An 18,714-nucleotide genomic window follows, 5' to 3' on the forward strand; every position below is an offset into this window, starting at 1 on the left:
AATCGAATTAAGACATGGAGTACGCTGATTTTAGTCACATTATTGAAGTGCAAAACAACCTTAAACTATTACCGTCGTGTAGGATTTTTTGCCGAATTTTGCGACAGGGAAGTTTATACACACAATGCTGTTTGACTATTACAGATAACAGAAAACATACAAAAGTGATGGCTGCTTTCTAGACTTCCGGCTAAATGTTATAGTCATCTGAAGGCTAAACTGACTAGTCCTTTCTGCAGATCCAGTGTAATCTCTTGGCAGACAGTCAGCCTGCTGCTCCAAACACCAAGGAAAAAAATCTTATTGAACCACATTTATTTGTAGAAATTGTGAATTTTATATTTTAGTAAACCACAAACAACATAAATATTAGGGCTGCACAATATATGGTTTAAGCATCGATATCGCAATGTGTTGCGTCTGTAATAGTCACAACACAACATCCAGTGCATCCGGAAAGTATTCATAGCGCCTCAATTTTTCCCCATTTTCTTATGTTACAGCCTTATTCCAAAATGAATTAAATTTAATTATTTCCTCAAATTTCTACACAAAACACCCCATAATGACAATGTGAAAAAAAAGATTTTTTTGAAATTATTGCAAATTTATAAAAAAAAAAAAAAAAAAAAAAGAAAAATCCCATGTAGTATTCACAGCCTTTGCTCAATACATTGTTTATGCACATTGGTAGCAATTACAGCCTCAAATCTTTATGAATATGATGCTACAAGCTTGGCACACCTGTCTTTGAGATATTTTGCCCATTGCTGTACCTCTCAAGCTCTATCAGGTTGAATGGGAAGCGACAGCATACAGCCAATTTCAGATCTCTTCAGAGAGGTTTAATAGGATTAAAGGTCTGGGCTCTGGCTAGGCCACTCAAGGACATTCACAGAGTTGTTGTGAAGCCACTCTATTGATATCTAGGCAGTGTGCTTTGGGTCATTGTCCTCCTAAAGATGAACTGTCGCCCCAGTCTAAGGTCAAGAGCACTCTGAAGCAGGTTTAATTCAGGATGTCTCTGTACATTGCTGCATTCATCTTTCTGTCTATCCTGACTAGTCCTCCAGTTCCTGCAGCTGTTTTAGTCTCATCAGACCAGAGAATTTAGTTTCTTATGGTCTGAGAGTCCTTCAGATGCCTTTTGAAAAATTCCAGGCGAGGAGTGGCTCTTGCCAATCTATCATGTACTGTAGGACTGATTGGTGGATTGCTGCACAGATGGTTTTCATTCTCTAAGGTTCTCCTCTCTCCCTGGAGCTCAGACAGAGTGACCATCGGGTTATTGTTCACTTACCTGACTAAGGCCCTTCTCCACCGATCACTCAGATTAGATGGCCGGCCAGCTCCTGGTGTCCTGGTGGTTCCAAACAACCTCCACTAACGAATGATGGAGGCCACTGTGCTCATTAGAACTTTCAGTGCAGCAGAAATTTTTCTGTAACCTTCCCCAGCCTTGTGCCTCGAGACAGTTCTGACTCGAAGGTCTACAGACAATACCTTTGTCTTTATGCTTCGTTTGTCCTTTGACATGCACTGTCAACCCTGGGACCTTATATAGACCGGTGCATGCCTTTTTCCAAATCATGTCCAATCAACTGAATTGACCACAGGTGAACTCCTGAAACATCTCAAGAATGATCAGTGGAAACAGAATGTACCCAAGCTCAATTTAGAGCTTCACAGCAAAGGCTGTGAATACTTACATGTGATTTTTCAGGTATTTTAGTTTTAACAAATTTGCAACAGTTTCGTAAAAATCTTTTTTGCCGTATTTTGTGTAGAATTTTGAGGAAATAAATTAATTGAATCCATTTTGGAATAAAGTGAAGCACTATGAGTACTTTTCGGATGCACTGTAAGCAATGTGGAGTTGGAATTATAGATGACCAGAAACCACAGGTCAAAACAGTGGATTTGTGGAGTCACTGCAGAATTGAATCATAAGAGTGAAAGTTTATCACCTGCATGTGTTTTTAGGCTTGGGATTGAGTTAACATTTGAAGAGAGTTTAAAGCATTTTAGTAGTGCATAAATAAGTTTAAAATGGATTGTTTTATTTAGTACTGCTGCTCTCTCCAGAAAACCATAACGCTTATTTCACTTTAATATTTGCTCCACTGTGCTTATTTATAACTGTAGTTTGTTTATTAAATATGTATATAGAGCTATTTAAGTCATCTGATGAAATTATATTGCATATACATTAGAGAGGAAATATATTGTAATGTCAAATTTCTCCAATATGCTGCAGCCCTAATAAATATTCAAAACTTTGAGTTACCCTTTTCATATATTTACAGACATTGCCAAATAAAATTTCATACTTTTCCAAACTGCATAGGAACCCTTCTTAGTGCCCCCCCCAAAAAAACAAAAAAAAAACGTGTACATGCATACATTTCTTCTGCATAAGCATTGTATTTTTTATTCAAAGTGTTACTTGCCATTTCCTTGCGATTACTTGCAAAAAATTTTAATAAATACGTCAAAAATTACTTTTTTATTTTGTGTGGCAACCTTTTCCTCTACAAATCCTGCTCCTTATATGGCAACAACAGTGAAAAGCTTGGTGGTGTTCTGTAAGTGCAGAAATGTATCCGGATATACTCTAAACAAAGGTCTGGGAGAGCGAGCAGAGGGAGGCCACATAAATCATCTCAAACGGACACGTGAACAAGTGCTTGTTGTTATGGAAAATGTTTTAAAGGGGCCTCTGGTCCTTTTTCACATGCATCTTTTGGGAATCTGCTGCAGGGCTTACAGGAAGCCAGTATAAGAGGAAGTGTTCAAAACAGCGGGAAGCCACAAGAAAAACAGCATGACACGGGGCAAATTATGGATGAATTGTTGAATTTATGAATTGTGTTATGTCAAAGATAAAGGAATGAGAAGAATGCACTCATGAGAGGAGAAAAAGCCAAACAAATTAGCATTCCTGGCCAGAAAGACCATTTAAAAACGACAATACACATATGCAAACAAAGAAGAGAAATAATTATGGCGGTGCAAATTAGACAACAAAACACTCGGGTGCCTCTGAGAATCACTAACGACCACAAATGCAAAGCCACAGGCAGAAACACCAACAAAAACAAATCAATTGTTCATTAAAGGGTTGAAGGATAATGAGAGACTCCTGAGGGTGATTTACTGGGCAGATTTACTGAGGCAGAGCTTCATTACTGCCCGACTAACTGACTGCGATGAATTCTGGGATAAGTTTTGCCGTATGGCGTTTTGAGCAGTGCATTCAGGGGGATAAACAGATCATTTACTTACCCTCATGTCATTCCAAACCTGCATGGCTTTCTTTCTTCTGCGGAACACAAAATATGATATTTAAACTATATTTCTATATATTTTTGTCCCCACAATGGAAATAAGTGGAGTTCAATCTTACTTTGGACCCCACTGACTGTGTGGGAACAAAACTGTTCTTTTGTGTTCTGCTGGAAAAAGAAAGTCAAGTTTGGAAAGGCAGAGGATTAGTAAATAATGGCAATCTTTGAAAATGAGAAATCTTGTATAATTAGTTTTTGTATATAAAGCAATGACGTTTAGGCATTTGTTTAGCTTGAATCAAGGGCGTTAACACTTGGCAGGTTTGATTTGATTAAAACTAACTCTAGTGTTATTGCTTGCTAAATGTAGTTCAATAAAACAATTGCGAACCATGCCGTTTAAATTGGGTTGACTAAATTATAAACGCAACATGAACCAAATACATCAAAACATTATAATAATGAAAAAGAGGAGGAGTTGTAACCATATAAATGTATAAAATGCTCAAGTATACCTGGTTTTATCTGGTCATATTTGTAACAAGCCCATTGGAAACGCATGCTTTGTTTGATTTTTTTTTTTGTGAAACGGCAAAAACGTAGTTAAACATTTGACTTCAGTTTGTAGGTAAAATAAAATGCTACAGGGCAGTATGACCTTACCAAACTTGGTGTGTTTTTACACTAATGATATTTACAGTGTCATATTTTGCGTCAGCATTTTTGTGAAGTTCTTCCCACAACACTAAATAAACACAACAAAACAACCTAACACTGTCTATGATTTGTAATTGAATAATACTGTAAAATAAAAATGCTGGGTTCCACACAATTGATTTGTGAAGGACAACATAAAGAGTTAAGTTAAGTTAGTTTAAGTTAATTAAGTTAGTTTTCACAAATTTAAGAGGATGGAATATAAAACTTTTAAGTTGCCCCCAAATAAACTAATAAAGTGTTGTTTTTCAGCTCATTTTAAATAAGCAGTTTGAACAAAACAGCAAACATCTTTTCTTGAGTGTACTATATTTCCATATTGACAATTTTTCTGGCATAGTCAGCTTGCTGGGTGGCTCATTTAATACGGTGTTATAAAAGACGCAAAGTGGTAAAGCACAAATTTACAAAAGAGATAAAAGCAATGTAAAACCAAGGTAAAACTATGTGGTTGCACTATACTTTTGTTTCACATTTTCTTTTGAAAACACTATTAGTTGGGCTAAGGTAAAGGTTTAGATCAGCGGACAAGTTTAGAACCGGTTGATTGGTGATCTGTATGACAAATCCTGCCTTCTAGACAAATACAAGGACAAGTGTCTGAAACGTACAACAAAATGTTTCCTAAATAAAATGTTTCAGATCCACAAAAATGTAAACAGCACTCTTTAGTGAATTGGCAATTTAAAGTGTGGCATGAAAAGTACACAGAGCAACATATTTTGCTTGGAATTTCAGAAAAATGAAGGCCAAGCCATGTATTTACAATAAGCCTGTGCTGTATATTAGGAATGTTCACCATTAGAGTTCTGTTAAATGACTAATGGTAAAGGTACAGTTCAATATAGGCCACAAATATGTGTCTCCCTGCAGCAGATCTTGGTTTACTGATTTGATTTGTTTTAACGATTTAAAAGTATAAGCTCTTTAAGAGTTATAATATGATAAAAAGTCCATTATATACATAGATACAGGTTCATTTATACCAGAACAGTGCTGTTTTAGATGTTCAGTAAGTTCTGCCACTAACTATTATAGTCAAAAATACACTGATCTTAACAATTACAGTGTAAACACAAAGCAAACCAGGATCAAATGTATCCTTTTTGTTATTTAGTCTTCAACAAATAAACCAAGAGAACTGAACTTCAAGTCTGAACCCTCTCTAAGTGTGGGTTCTAATAAATCTTGTGTCACATACACGTATACTAACCTGCATAGTATGAAAGATGCGTGTTTTCTCAAAGTGGAATTCAATGTCAACAGTGGGTTGGCCCAAGGTTTCTCGATTCCATCCCACGTAATCATATCCTGGCCACACTCTCAGCTCTTTACTCTCCATGAAATCATTCCCACCTAAAACACCATCACACAGCTGGCCCAATCCTCCGAATATCACCCTAAGGAGCAGAGATACAAACGTTACAGGAGTGATGTCATCTTAAGGCATGTGCACACATAGACGCAGATGCATGTGCTCACTTACATGTTGAAATTTCCCATGCTTGCACACACACATCTGGCTAGTGTCAATTGCTAGCGTAGCTATTGCAAACATTTCTGCTCCGTTAAAACACATCTGGGAATGGTTCTACACAATATTCATCAAGCCCACCTGACACATACACATACATGCATGAGAAAGTGGTCTGGACTTCAACATACATCACTGAAAATTAGGTAGGACAGGACCAGGTGAGATTGGAGAAGTTTATCTCAGCAAGTTTTCAATTGCTCATTTCTGACCCACCGCATGAAAACAGGGGTAGAAACTCAGAATTTTGGAGTATGGCATTCTTTTTAATAGGAACCATAACATTTCTTATCATTTTTATGCAGATGATTCTCAGCTGTATGTTTCTTTACAATATCAGAACCCTCTGCACTCTCTAATTGACTTGAGGATATTAAATGTTGGATGGCAAAACACCTCCTTCAACTTAATAATGACAAACTGAGGCAACAGTTTTAGCATCCCTTCATCTGCTTTTTGTTAATTTTAAAATTCAGTTCAGGATTTTACTTAATTGTTTTTAAAGCACTAAATGGGCAAGCACCTTCTTATCTTCCTGAATTTATTTACTTGCATTCAAGTCCTCAGTCCCTTAGGTGGACAAATAAAGTATTACTACGATTTCCTCGGTCACGACTTAAACTGAAAGGAGATAGAGCTTTTGCTGTCGCTGCTCCACGTTTGTGGAACCAGCTGCCACCAGACACTGCGAGTGCTTTTTCCCTTTCTATTTTCTTTCCAGGCTTTTAATCTTTATTGTGCTTTGTTGTTGTCATACTATTATTCTTATTATTACTTTTATTGTTATTGTTACTCTGTTTTAGAATGTGTGTTTTGATTGTATTACACACACGCGCGCACGCACCTGAGCTCAATTTAGAGCTTCACGGCAAAGGCTGTGAATACTTATGTACATGTGATTTTTCAGGTTTTTTATTTTTAATAAATATGCAACCATTTCAAAAAAATCTTCTTTCATTGTCATTATGGGGTATTGTGTGTAGAATTTTAGGGAAATAAATGAATTTACATACATATATTTGTGTATTGTATATATACAGTGCATCCGGAAGGTAGTCATATGTTTATCATATTTATATATATTCATATATCATATATATATTAATGCACACAAATGCACATCATATATATATATATATATATATATATATATATATATATGATGTATATATATAAATGCACATTAACTGACCAGTAACTTTTTTTGTATCAAAAACAATGTTTTTTTTTTTATTAACAAAACAATTTTTGTAAGAAAACATTGTAAATACTTGGAGACCACAATAATCAAACCCTTGTTCACAGTGACTGTGTTCTCTGGACTCTTCTCAAGTGGTAGATTTCAACCTTCTGATTGCTTGTTGCTGAACCTCGTCATAGCTCATTACCATAAATGATTTCAACTCTTTTTGAAGATGTGCCGCTCCTCGCCACTTATAGCCGCCGACTCCCATTGAAAATGAATGACTTCCAGTTACTTTGATGCTCTTGACGCTTTAGGTTTGAATGCACAGTTACTCCTGCAGCTATCCACACACCCATTCAAATGTTCATTCGGTCATTCAACTATTCACCCCCACTCTTAATGAAAGTAATTCAGTTACCTTTTGATGAGAGACAGGGGAATATAATAATGATTTTCTAACATGATATGATTAAATAATGCAAAGATGTGTGTCAACATTACCCTCCCTCTTTGCTGCCATCATATACAGAGTCATTAAAGTTGACAAGGGATCCTGACAGGTCCATCACATGACCCAAAGGAGCAGTGTACGCCTTCAGCCCATCTAACAGAGAAAAAGCACATCCCTCAAAGGTAAACATCAAGCGAGTTCAGTGTGTGTGATCAGGATGATAAATTACTTGTCATAAGTTGGACTCACCCTTCCAAACACAACCGTAGAGTTCAACTCTCAGACACACACTCATCACGCGGTCTGCCAGCGGGTAGAAACGCACCATGCGTGCTATAATAGGTGGACCCAGATCCTTGAGGACAATATCATACGTGTTTTCATTTCCAGACACAACCTGAGGCAAAAAAACACAGAATTTAGATCTCATAACCCCTTCTCGTAAACCTTATACTGTTTCTTCACGTGAGAGTAAAAACCTCCTGTCCCCAGCGGTCCTTCCAAGTCATCCAGTGTCGTCCATCCCGAGAGTAACGCAGCCGGTAACTGCGCGCGAACTCCCTGCCGAGCCCATCTGCATGACGGCCTTGTGTGCCCACCAGAGACAGAAAATGAAGCTTGCGCAGGTCCACCTGCAGGAACTCAGAAGCACTGGGGAAAACTGGACCAGCAGGACACCAAGCCCCGTCCCCCTCTCCGTTACTCAACCTAAAACAGGACACAGACACAAAAATCATGCACATGCTGAACACGTTCAGGCCTTGGTGATCATGCGAGTTCATTCCCTAATTACTTTCTGACACTCTTTTTTGCATGCATGAACGCATGAATGAATGAATTAAACATCTCCGATAAAATTTCAGGCTTGAATAATTGCAACTTAATTGCACAATAATTGTGTGATTAATTGCAGTCGTGCAATTCAGCATATTTGACCGTTTTTACAATGGTAGCATATTTTAACTTTGCATTGATAAATTTGAAATGTAACATTTTTATTATAATTGATATCTATATCTAGTGAAATGTCAGATTGAAAGATAATTGAACTGCATTTTATGCTAGTGTTTTTCAGGGTAAATGTTAAAAAAAAAGAGAGAGAGGGAGAGAGAAAAAAAAAAGTTAAAAAATGAAATGATATACAAATAAATTATTTACATGAAATATTGCAATATTCAGTACAACAAATGGAATTTAGCATTTGAATTTATTGCATTATGACGTTAAAAACCAAAATAAAACAGTAAAAAAACGAAAGAGTTATGAGGTGATATGTGAGAGGTGAGGACTGCGAGTAAACACCTTTGCCGCACGCACGCACGCACCTGTCAGACATTAGAGCAGTTTCCCTCATTAAAAGTGATAATTCACCCCTTGATGCTTCTTACGTCCTTGTTGCAGCACCAGTGGCACTGAAATTAGGCACCAAAATCCATATGATGCATGGTTTTCGCTACATTCATTCTTCCATGGTGGGGCGCCACACCAAAATTCATCCTGCCACGGCTACATTACAGCTTCTTATTTAAAATATTTAGTCGTGTTTAAAAAACAAAAAAACAAACAAAAAAAAAAAATTCACACCGAAAACGTATGAAAAGGTAAGTGAATAATAACAGCGCAAACTTTTCTGTGACCATAGTAGTGCTGTGCGTTCTGTTTAACCCTTTAAGGTGACGTGCTGACTGACTGACCGGTGGGTGATGCGTGAGACCAGCAAACACAGCGTAGCTTTTAGTTATGATGAACACTTTTTCCATAATTATACTTAATTTACATGTATAGATACAGGTCTGTGGCTCTGCATATAATGACTTTATCTTGCTGGAGTTTATAGCCGTTTTACTTTACTTCAGGACGCATTAATGCCACGGTCTGCTCTGCAAGTCTATTGGAAACATTCATAAATATTCCTATCAAATCTAATAAATGTTGGAGACATACTCGGTACATAAACGCACTAAATCACACTTCAGCCACGTTTATTTGAGGGCGCGCAAGAAAATCTGCACTTCAGCCCTGTATTTAATATAACAAGAAGTTTTGTGCACGAACAGAGAAAAGTCGTCTCTCAAGCAGAGATTGACATGCCCGTAGGCTATTACATGAATGCGATCTTGACTCAATACTGCGCCCATGACATTTGTCAATGAAATAACGCCACATCTAGTGGTAGATATGTGTAAAATGGCCAACAGAGTCTGCCGCCACAGCTAGAAAAAAACCTAGAGGAAACACTGCAATGATTTGGTCCAGCTCATACTGGTTACAAAGGTTCTGGTGCCGTTATCAGAACCCAACCCTACTACAGAAGTCAATGGCTGCTGCTTTCCAACATTCTATACAATATCTTGTTTTGTGTTCAACAGAAAAAAGAAACTCAGGTTTAGAACATCTGGAAGGCAAATGATGAAACAATCTTCATTTATGAGTCAACTTCTTCTTTAAACCTTCTAGCATACTTCACTCAAAATCCTGAGCTGTCTTCTGGCTCAGCATCAATACACACTTAGATCACTCAAAGAAGAAAGAGCAGCACTGAGTGTCTCGGCATTCATCTGCTGATATCACATAGGTGACGAGACACTGATGACAGGCAGCAGAGACCACAAACACTTAAACACAAGAGAGAAATGCACCTGAAATGAGATATTCCAGTGAAGTGTGGCTACTGTCACCTCACCGAGACCTCATTGTGACATAGATGAGATTGTAAAACTGAGACTACACTGAGACATTTCAGATTCACCCTTGAATCTTCACCACGACCTCAGAGCCACGGGATCAGGCTAACAGATGCTTTCAAATTTGAAATTGAAGTCTAGTCCACTTTGAAAAGTCTTCCTGAGAGAGAGTTTTGAATTCATTGCCATATTAGATTCTCTGGCTATTTCATGGAAAACACTAGTTCATTAATATTTACAACATTTTATAGATTTCATTTTTCATAAAGCAATAAAAATCTGGAATAAACAATAATATAAAAATCTAAAACAGTTTAAGTTTAACTTTTGATAAAATTCTTTTTAGTATTTTTTTACACTTAAATGTAGTATTTATTTAGTATTTTTAAAGGATTCACATTTAAAAAACATTTCCTTTAATGTCTCACCATATAAAAATCATTGTCTGATAACATCAGAAATAGGCCATTCCAAAGGTGTCTTTAACAGTTTGGTTTCTGTTGCAGTTTTGACATTTGGGGGGTACTGTTCTTTTTAGTAAATGTTCATGAGTGAGTTAAATGTCTTTCTAAAGAATAAGACACTAACATTAAACTGGAAGACACTGTCAAACTGCTTTCATTTCAAATGATCAACGTTGGTCCAGACCCAGTTTCAGAGATTGCAAGAACATCAAAACTGCAAGCATTCCTCCAAGTTAACCAAATTTGTTTCTGTGTAATGTTGTTTACTCGTTGGTAATTTCATCTGTGCGGCTGCTTTCAAACTGAGAACAGCATTGTTTTTTCTTCTACTTTATAAAGTGAACAACATTCAGTTCTCCACAGGAAAGCTGATTCGGAAAGAGATATAATAAAGTGTTGGAGTCTAACTTACTGTGAGCTCCAACTTTGGTAATCAATAGTGTATGATGCATTTGTTGCCATCATTTCACATCATTTCAACTTAAAGGACTAGTTCACCCAAAAATGAAGATTTTGTTGTTAGATACTCACCTTCATGTTGTTCAAATGCAATGAGATTTTCATTCATATTCTTTACAAAAATTAACATATTTTTAGAATTGTAGATGAAACCAGAGTATATAACTATATAATGAAACTGCGTATTAGGGTTGGGCGATAGACGATGCCATCATTCATCGCCGATGACCAAGAGATAACACGATGCTGAGCCGGCATCACGACCCATCGTCTCGCCCCCATCACAAACCGGCTCGCAAAAAATACACACTCAGGCCCTGTTTACACTAATATGTCTTAGTGTTAAAATGGCATTTTGGAACGAAAATGATCCACATCCACACCGTTTTACCTAGCATCTCTGAACAGCCCTCTGTCCGCTGAAAGCGCACATTACGTGACCACACACACGCACAGACTTCTCTGAGCTCCAAGCAGAGAGCAGTGCACGTCGGAGAGTTTATGAAGGATGTTCCGCTGGATCGCGTCTCACTATAGTTGTTAAACGTGATTTTCAGACATCCCAAGTCTCTTGGAAGTTCCTAGAGTCTCTCTGGAAATCACACGTCTCCCTACCGGTCCTCAAATAAGTCGCGCACCCTTTAGACACCCCCCCCCCACCTCCCCGGTTTTTACACTACAAAACATCCCATGTGACTTGAGTTGTTCATCTGCAATCAAATAAAGATGTTTAAAAATGTTCATTAAGCGTTTTCACAATGTTTTTAGTTCCTTTTCTGGACTTTGAACCCCTTTTGATCATTGCTGTCTATGGAGGGTGAGAAAGGATTTCATCTAAAACAATAATAATAATGTTTGACAATGGAATTACCCTTTATCAATGACACCATGACAGAGCCTGTACATTCTGTAGAGATGACAGACAGAAAGACAGGAAAATACTGTATATCCAAAAGAAATGAAAGACTTATGAAGCTGGATTTACATTTTCTCCTAGCTCTGGCTGCACTGTACAAAGCGATTAGTTACTTTACTGAGTGAGTAAACCCGTTGCCTTACAAGCAACAAGTTGATTTAACTTTAAAATATTCAGTAAACCAATTGACTTACCTTTTCTAATTATGCACATAGTATGTTTACTTAAAAGAGAGTAAACTTGTTGCCTTATGATTATTAAGTAAAGTCAACTTATTGCTTTTTACAGTGAGTGCACACAATGTCCAGGGGCCTCATGTATCAACGCTGCGTACGCACAAAAACTTTGCGTACGCCAGGTTTCACGCTCAGAATCGCTCACGTTTGGATTTACTAACAATGAACTGAACGTGGGAATTTGCGCAGGTTCACGGCAGCTTTCTGTCAGGCGTACGCACATTTTTTGTGCGTGTCTGTTTTATTTCCATTGGCGACTCCTAGAGGCAGTTGTGTTAAATTCCTCTCTACAAAGTGTCTGATCCTTGCAATGGCAGCTGTATGAGACAGGTTCATATAGTAGGTATGTAAGATTTCCATACCATACAGTTGACCAGCTAAACATTAAAGCGCAAATTGCAGCAGTCGCAATGTAATCTGAGCAATCTACCGCACACACATTGCTATAAAGACACTATCTGAAGATGAATTTGCATGCGTGAATCAGAAACATTTCCATTCAATAAATGTGCAAATAAAATATGATGCACAAACTTATTGATGATTCCTACTTGTCTTTCTCTTGATAAATAGTGGGCAAAATCTGATATGTAGCGGGGAAAAAAGAAGAAAGAATTTATCAGACGCTGGATTCGAGCCGAGTTTACGCTCGAATATGTCTGTACATGATCTCAGGCTTCTTATGAGGTGCGCCACTGAGACCGCTTAGGGTATTGCAACATTTTTCAGTTATAAACCACACTATTTCTTTTTTAAATGCACTCAGTGCGATGTTCAGACCCAACTGTGTTAAACGCATCAGCTAAACTCTCCCACTCTATTTTTTTCTTTTGTTGTTAATTCCGGAGAACAAACTTGCAAATAACACCGCTTTTCTCCGGTCTACCTCCGAAAGCAGCACCTCCATTTCACATTCTGTTCAAAGTTTCTCTTTTTGCTTGATTTTGCCGTTGCTTTTTCGTTGGGTTTTGCCATTAGCATAGTCATTAGCATATTCATACGGGGGAGGAGGCAGGGAGGGGTTTTGTGCTCGTGCATGTTGCGCTCAGTTTCACGTTCATTCAGATGTACAAAAGAATATGCGTGAGATTCGGCGTACGCAGTGTTTCATACATCTGAATTTTTTTCTGCGTACGCACATTTACAGCTTCGTGCGTACGCAATGTTTTAGTAAGATTTCCACGCAAGTCTTCGTACATGAGGCCCCAGGAGTTGTGGAGGCTTTCATATGTGCACCTTTATTTATACTCAGAGTAACTGTCATGACAATTCAGTGATGTTGGCGCATGGAGCTGCTAAATGAATTCATTATATTATGTATAAAATGAATAGGTTGTGCGACATGGTGGCTCAGTGGTTAGCACTGTCACCTCACAGTAAGAAGGGCATTGGTTCGAGTGCTAGCTGGGTCAGATGGCATTTCTTTTCTGTGTGGAGTTGGCATGCTCTCCCTGTGTTGGCGTGGGTTTCCTCCGGGTGCTCCAGTTTCGTCCACAGTCCAAAAACATGCGCTAGGTTAATTGAATAAACTAAATTAGCAGTGTATGAGTGTGAATGTGAGAGTATGGGTGTTTCACAGAACTGGGTCGCGGCTGGAAGGGCATCTGTTGTGTAAAGCATATGCTGGATAAGTTGGTGGTTTATTCAGCCAAAAAAGAATTAACCTGTGTCTCTTCGTTATTTTACGAGCCAGTCTGAAGCGCAAGTGGATTCACTTTCTTGTTTGCGCATTTATATTTGAAAAACCAAACTTCTTGAGCTGATGATAATAACCTGCGCTTGATTATTGACGTGCTTTTGAAACCTGATCCTGTCAGACACTGACAAACGCGAGAGTGAAGCACGAAAAAACAAAGGAGAAGCCGGAAAAAAAGGAGCACATTATTTTTTCAGCAAACGTGAACAAACTGCCATGTTTAACTATCATCATCACCTTTAGACTATTATGAACTCAGAACGATGGAATTATTCTCTAACAGAGGCTACATGTGCTGCTGAAGATTAAAGACACAGATGAGAGGTCTGCTCTGACTGTGGGCTATATTTTGTGTTGATTTGAACCTAAATAAGGAATAAATGTCTGTTGTGTGTAGTTCTTCTGTAGTTGGTATCATATCGGAGACAGTAAGGGTTTGTATGTGTTCATATATGTTGCATTTATTTATTTATTTATTTATTTTATATAATTGCAGACAATACAATTTGCCATTTCGCACTGTCATTGATCTGCAGTTATAAACAACTCATGTTCATAGAAAAGTTAGTAATAAACATTTATACAGAAGTATTTGTGTATAAAGCATCTGTTTGTGAGAAGTGCTTCGCATATGATATGCAACCCGTACAGCTGTACTGTAGACATTTTCTCGAATAAAAATGACGTCAACTGAAACTTTGTCATGCACCACGCCCACCAAAAGGGTACCCTTGTTAGCGGAAACGCAAGCCTGATAAAGGTGACCCGTACCAACCCGAACCGTACTGTACCAGTCAGTAGAAACGAGCCATAAATGAGCCATTTAGGTTATATTTTATATATTCAAGCTAACTGCCTGCTTAATGCAAAACATTATATACAATAAAATAAAAACAGAATTTATATAAAAAGCTTTAAGTAACCTGTGCACAAAATATGCATAATTTATCCTCAAAGCTTCACATCAAGCAGTTGTTTTGGATGTGTAAAGATGGGACACATTCACATAAATCCAGCCCATTCAACCAGCCGAAATAAAGTCTCGAAGGCTCAAAGTGAACTTTTGCCAATGCTACAATAATGTCATATTTGCTGCATGCATTCAAGCGAACTTATGGACGCATTGATTATAAACAAAGACTATAGAATACACAAGTCATGTCACTTGTATTGTTTTGAATGGGGAACAATATAATGGTCAATATGGCGAATGAAGCCCTGCCTACTAGTACAGGAGCCGAACATTAATAGCTATAGACTGACATTTTTCCGGGGGAGACGTGTGCTTTTACGACAGTTTGGTGGTCAACAAACACTGGAATCTGAATACTTGCTTCAAAGACATAAGAAATATGCCCACATAAAGCTTGAAATATGTACTTTTAAATGAATGAAATATACTTTAACGTAAAGTTTTTTTTTTATCTGTATGAAAAGAACACGAGGTACAGTCAGTCATGTCAAACACGCATCACATGACAGCAACAACCTAAACGCTCACAAACTTGTAAACAAAGTTGCTGTTATTTCTGGAGGAAATTCTGGAGGATTCACCATCAAGACTAAGTTGTGAATTACTTCAGAAGACTGGCGTGATCTGACGATCATTATTCAGAGGATGATAATGTGTAGAACGACCATAAATGATATTGGTCTTGTGATCTCTTTCTTTTTAAGTGCGCATGTGCATTAGCTCGGGCGACTTGAAGATATACACATTTTGCATGATTCAAATGTTTAGAAATGAAACTTATGAGACAGCTGTTGCTTAATTTTATTGGTGATTCCAAAAATGTAATGTAATCGTAAGCTTGGCAAATAGTTTTGGAGGATTTGATGTTTCCTCATTCAGACAGAATGCCTGAGCATACTGCCTGAGAGGGGTTTCAAAGTAAGCAGCCGAGTGAAATGACTTGCCTTAAAGGTACTTTGGTATAAATCAGCCTTGACTATAACTGCAATGTTCATCATTTGATTGATTAATGTCATTTCCATCGGTTCACTACATTGTAGCTATTTCATGTCAAGGCTGTCCAGTGTTTTTCTTATTTTCAAATGCATTTTTACTTCAAATAAAACTTATGATTACCTCATGGCTGACTCGTTTGGTTCTTGGCTTATTATAACTTATTAACAAACAATTTTAAAGATGAAAAGGAGAAATATCTTTGGAACCAAGGACAGAAACATGAACCTCATGGTAAAGTGTTAGAATGTATTTATTATATAAACTAAACACATTATACTGAAGAGCACTCATAGTACTGTACATTACTTGAAGGATCCCTTGTGGCAAATGTCAAATATATATTTTAATCTAAAAATTGAGAAAAACCAACAGACTTATCAAACCAGTGGTTAGTTTCAGATTCCCCTTTGGATGAAGCATATCTCCATCATATCCCACAGCTGTTTTTCTGTAAAAAACCTCCTGAATATCTAAACATCACATACACACACACCCCTAAAGCGCCGTCTATCCACCATAAATCCCCATCTTCATCACCTCTCAGCACGCCATCATTCCTCTAACCCTCCACCCTTTTTACCCTTCAATTCCTTCTCCGTGTAAGGCTGTATCCCCCTTTCCCTCGCCCCATTTTTCCTTCATGCTCCTCTTCTCTCGGTTCAAAATCCCCCTGCTGTCTTACACAGAATGTGGACTTAATAACAACCACATGATCCGTGTGTTGCCAAAAGACAGAAACACACACACACACACACACACACACACACACACACACACACATAAGCGTCAGATGAAGTAGTGATGCTAACCTCAGAGCTTATTTGTGTATTGTTTTTGTGTCTGCTATTGTGTTTGGTGTGAATATGTGTGTGTCATCTGCTACCGTGTGTTTGTGTGTGTGTGTGTGTGTGGTTTTGGCCTGTACTCGGCAGCATGTGAGTCTCAGTCCAGACAGACAGTGCTGTAATGTCATTACCTAATGCTCTATATCAGGATACGCTCCATTACTGACATCTCATGTAACCTAATCACGTCCTCTCCGGAGCCTCACAGAGCCCACCAACACAAACAACCCACCACAAATCACACAAACACAAAGCCCGAGTGAAAATACAGTATTGTGGGCACAGTACGCAGATAATGTGTGAAATGAAAGCATGTGTTTGAGCTTACCTGCCGTGTTTGGCTTCGGTTGAGTCGGACCAGGCGCTGGATGCAGTAATGTCAGAGTCAGGTATGACGCCGTCCTCCATCCCCAGAGCATAGCGGCACTTAGCTGTGGATTAAACAGGAAACACATCAGACAAGCTTTGACAACTCCTGCCAAAACTAACTAATGAGACAAAACTCATAATGAAAAATCAGGATTGTAGAAGAACACTTGTTGTGACCAGTGTGGTTAGTGGGTTTGTTCACTGAAATAAATGCATGAACCGAACGCAAGTCCACCTGAAAAGAGTAATCTGATGCTGATATGCAGTGAAATGCTTATATCTACATGGATCCATCCTGCCTTGTATCCCCGGTTTAGGCTGGTGCTGGTAGTGTAATGCTGTGGAGGATATTTTCTTGGCACACTTTGGGCCCATTAGTACCAACTGAGCATCTTGTCAACACCAAACCCTACCTCAGTGTTGTTGCTGACCATGTCTATCCCTTTTCGAACACAGTATACCCATCTTCTGATGGCTACTTCCAGCAGGATAAAGTGCCATATCATAAAGCACGATCATCTGTACTGTATTCTTGAACATTACAATGAGATCACTGTGCTGAAATAGAGCATCTTTGGGAAGTGGAATGGGAGATTTGCGCCAATCTGCTGTAACTGTATGATGCTATCATGTCAACGTGGACCATAATCTCTGAGAAATATTTCCAGTACCTTGTTGAATCTATGCCAAGATTGATTAAGGCAGATTTAAATGCAAAAGGAGCTCCAACCCGGTCCTAGTAAGGTGTAATTGGTGTTGTCTTTTGAAAGAATATCTGTGTGTTTAGGCAACCAAACAGCATGGCTTGATTGCCATTACAGCATCCATACTACAACTGCTACAGACGTTTGGACAAGAAAACCAGCATGTCCACCCTGCTCGGTTTCAGAGATGTACTTTAAAAACATGTAACAACACTGCCTGACATGCTGGAGTCTTTCAGCACACAGAAACACAAATGTACTGAATTACTAAAAGCATGTTTGTACTAAATTACTTATTTATTGTATATTACAATATGCACATTTGCGATACGTCAATAATTTCGATATAATTACACAGCCTTGACTTTTATTAATCACAACACTCTGACTCACCCAAAATAGTTGCAACTGATTTAGTTTGGAAATTTTTGCCTTTAATCTTGCATCTCTAATCTCTTGTGAGATGTGTGACATTTATTTTAACATTTGCCACAGGCTCTAGTTAATATCCTACCCCGATTACAGTATTGCACTTATAGGTTATAGTTCATTGTAAGACTCCAAATTACTTTGGTTAAACATCCCATGTGTGACAACAGCAAAGCGCACTAGCCTGTTTAACATGCTAGCTTTGACAGGACTTCAACAGCATTAATATATTATTGAGTACAAAACCTAATCAAGTGTAAAACATCTTTAAAAACCACATTTAGACTGTTTTTAAATCAGATTTAGCTAGATTCTTGGAAGATCTGAGATATGAACAATAGGTAAGTGAAATCCCACATACAGCAGAATGTCAAACTCTCACAAAAAATAGCAAATGAACCGTGCTGCATTGTTGGAATTGCTTCAGCAATGCCTCACAGATGTATCGCATGCAGAGAGAAGGAGAAAAATATGAATATGGAGATGAAATGAGGACAGTAGGGAAAAATTCTGGCACAAGCACAGCTCTGAAATCATCCGCACGTCTCGCATGTCAGTCCTGTGTGTGTGGGTGTGCCTGTCAGTCTCTCTGTGTTGAAGAGGGGGTGATGGGTGAGGTTTTGGGGGGGACACACTCAGTTGCTGTAAAGTGAGTCATGAGATAAGAATGCAAAGGCTGGAAAACAAACCCTGCCCAAGCAGTGAGAGAGAGAGAGAGACACACACACACACACACACACACACGGTGGACAGGTGCCTGCTTCATTA

At 38.2% G+C, this 18,714-nt stretch overlaps 1 protein-coding gene across 25 annotated transcripts in view; it reads right to left on the bottom strand.

Moving 5' to 3' along the window:
- ddr1 (discoidin domain receptor tyrosine kinase 1) overlaps nucleotides 1-18,714 on the bottom strand; it is a 73,702-nt gene that overhangs the window by 23,585 nt on the left and 31,403 nt on the right. For all 25 annotated transcript variants that reach the window (XR_015511328.1, XR_015511329.1, XR_015511322.1 and 22 more), the window contains 5 exons: nucleotides 16,773-16,875; nucleotides 7,655-7,883; nucleotides 7,425-7,572; nucleotides 7,226-7,328; nucleotides 5,218-5,404 (listed from right to left, as the gene is read on the bottom strand). Coding sequence is in view for 13 of the 25 variants with exons in the window: in XM_087286927.1 (XP_087143053.1) it covers nucleotides 5,218-5,404; nucleotides 7,226-7,328; nucleotides 7,425-7,572; nucleotides 7,655-7,883; nucleotides 16,773-16,875 (770 nt within the window). In the remaining 12 variants the exon portion in view is untranslated. The remainder of the gene's footprint in view (nucleotides 1-5,217; nucleotides 5,405-7,225; nucleotides 7,329-7,424; nucleotides 7,573-7,654; nucleotides 7,884-16,772; nucleotides 16,876-18,714) is intronic.

This window comes from Danio rerio, chromosome 16 (genome assembly GCF_052040795.2).
Source record: "Danio rerio strain M-AB ecotype USA chromosome 16, GRCz13ab, whole genome shotgun sequence".
Taxonomy (NCBI): domain Eukaryota; kingdom Metazoa; phylum Chordata; class Actinopteri; order Cypriniformes; family Danionidae; genus Danio; species Danio rerio.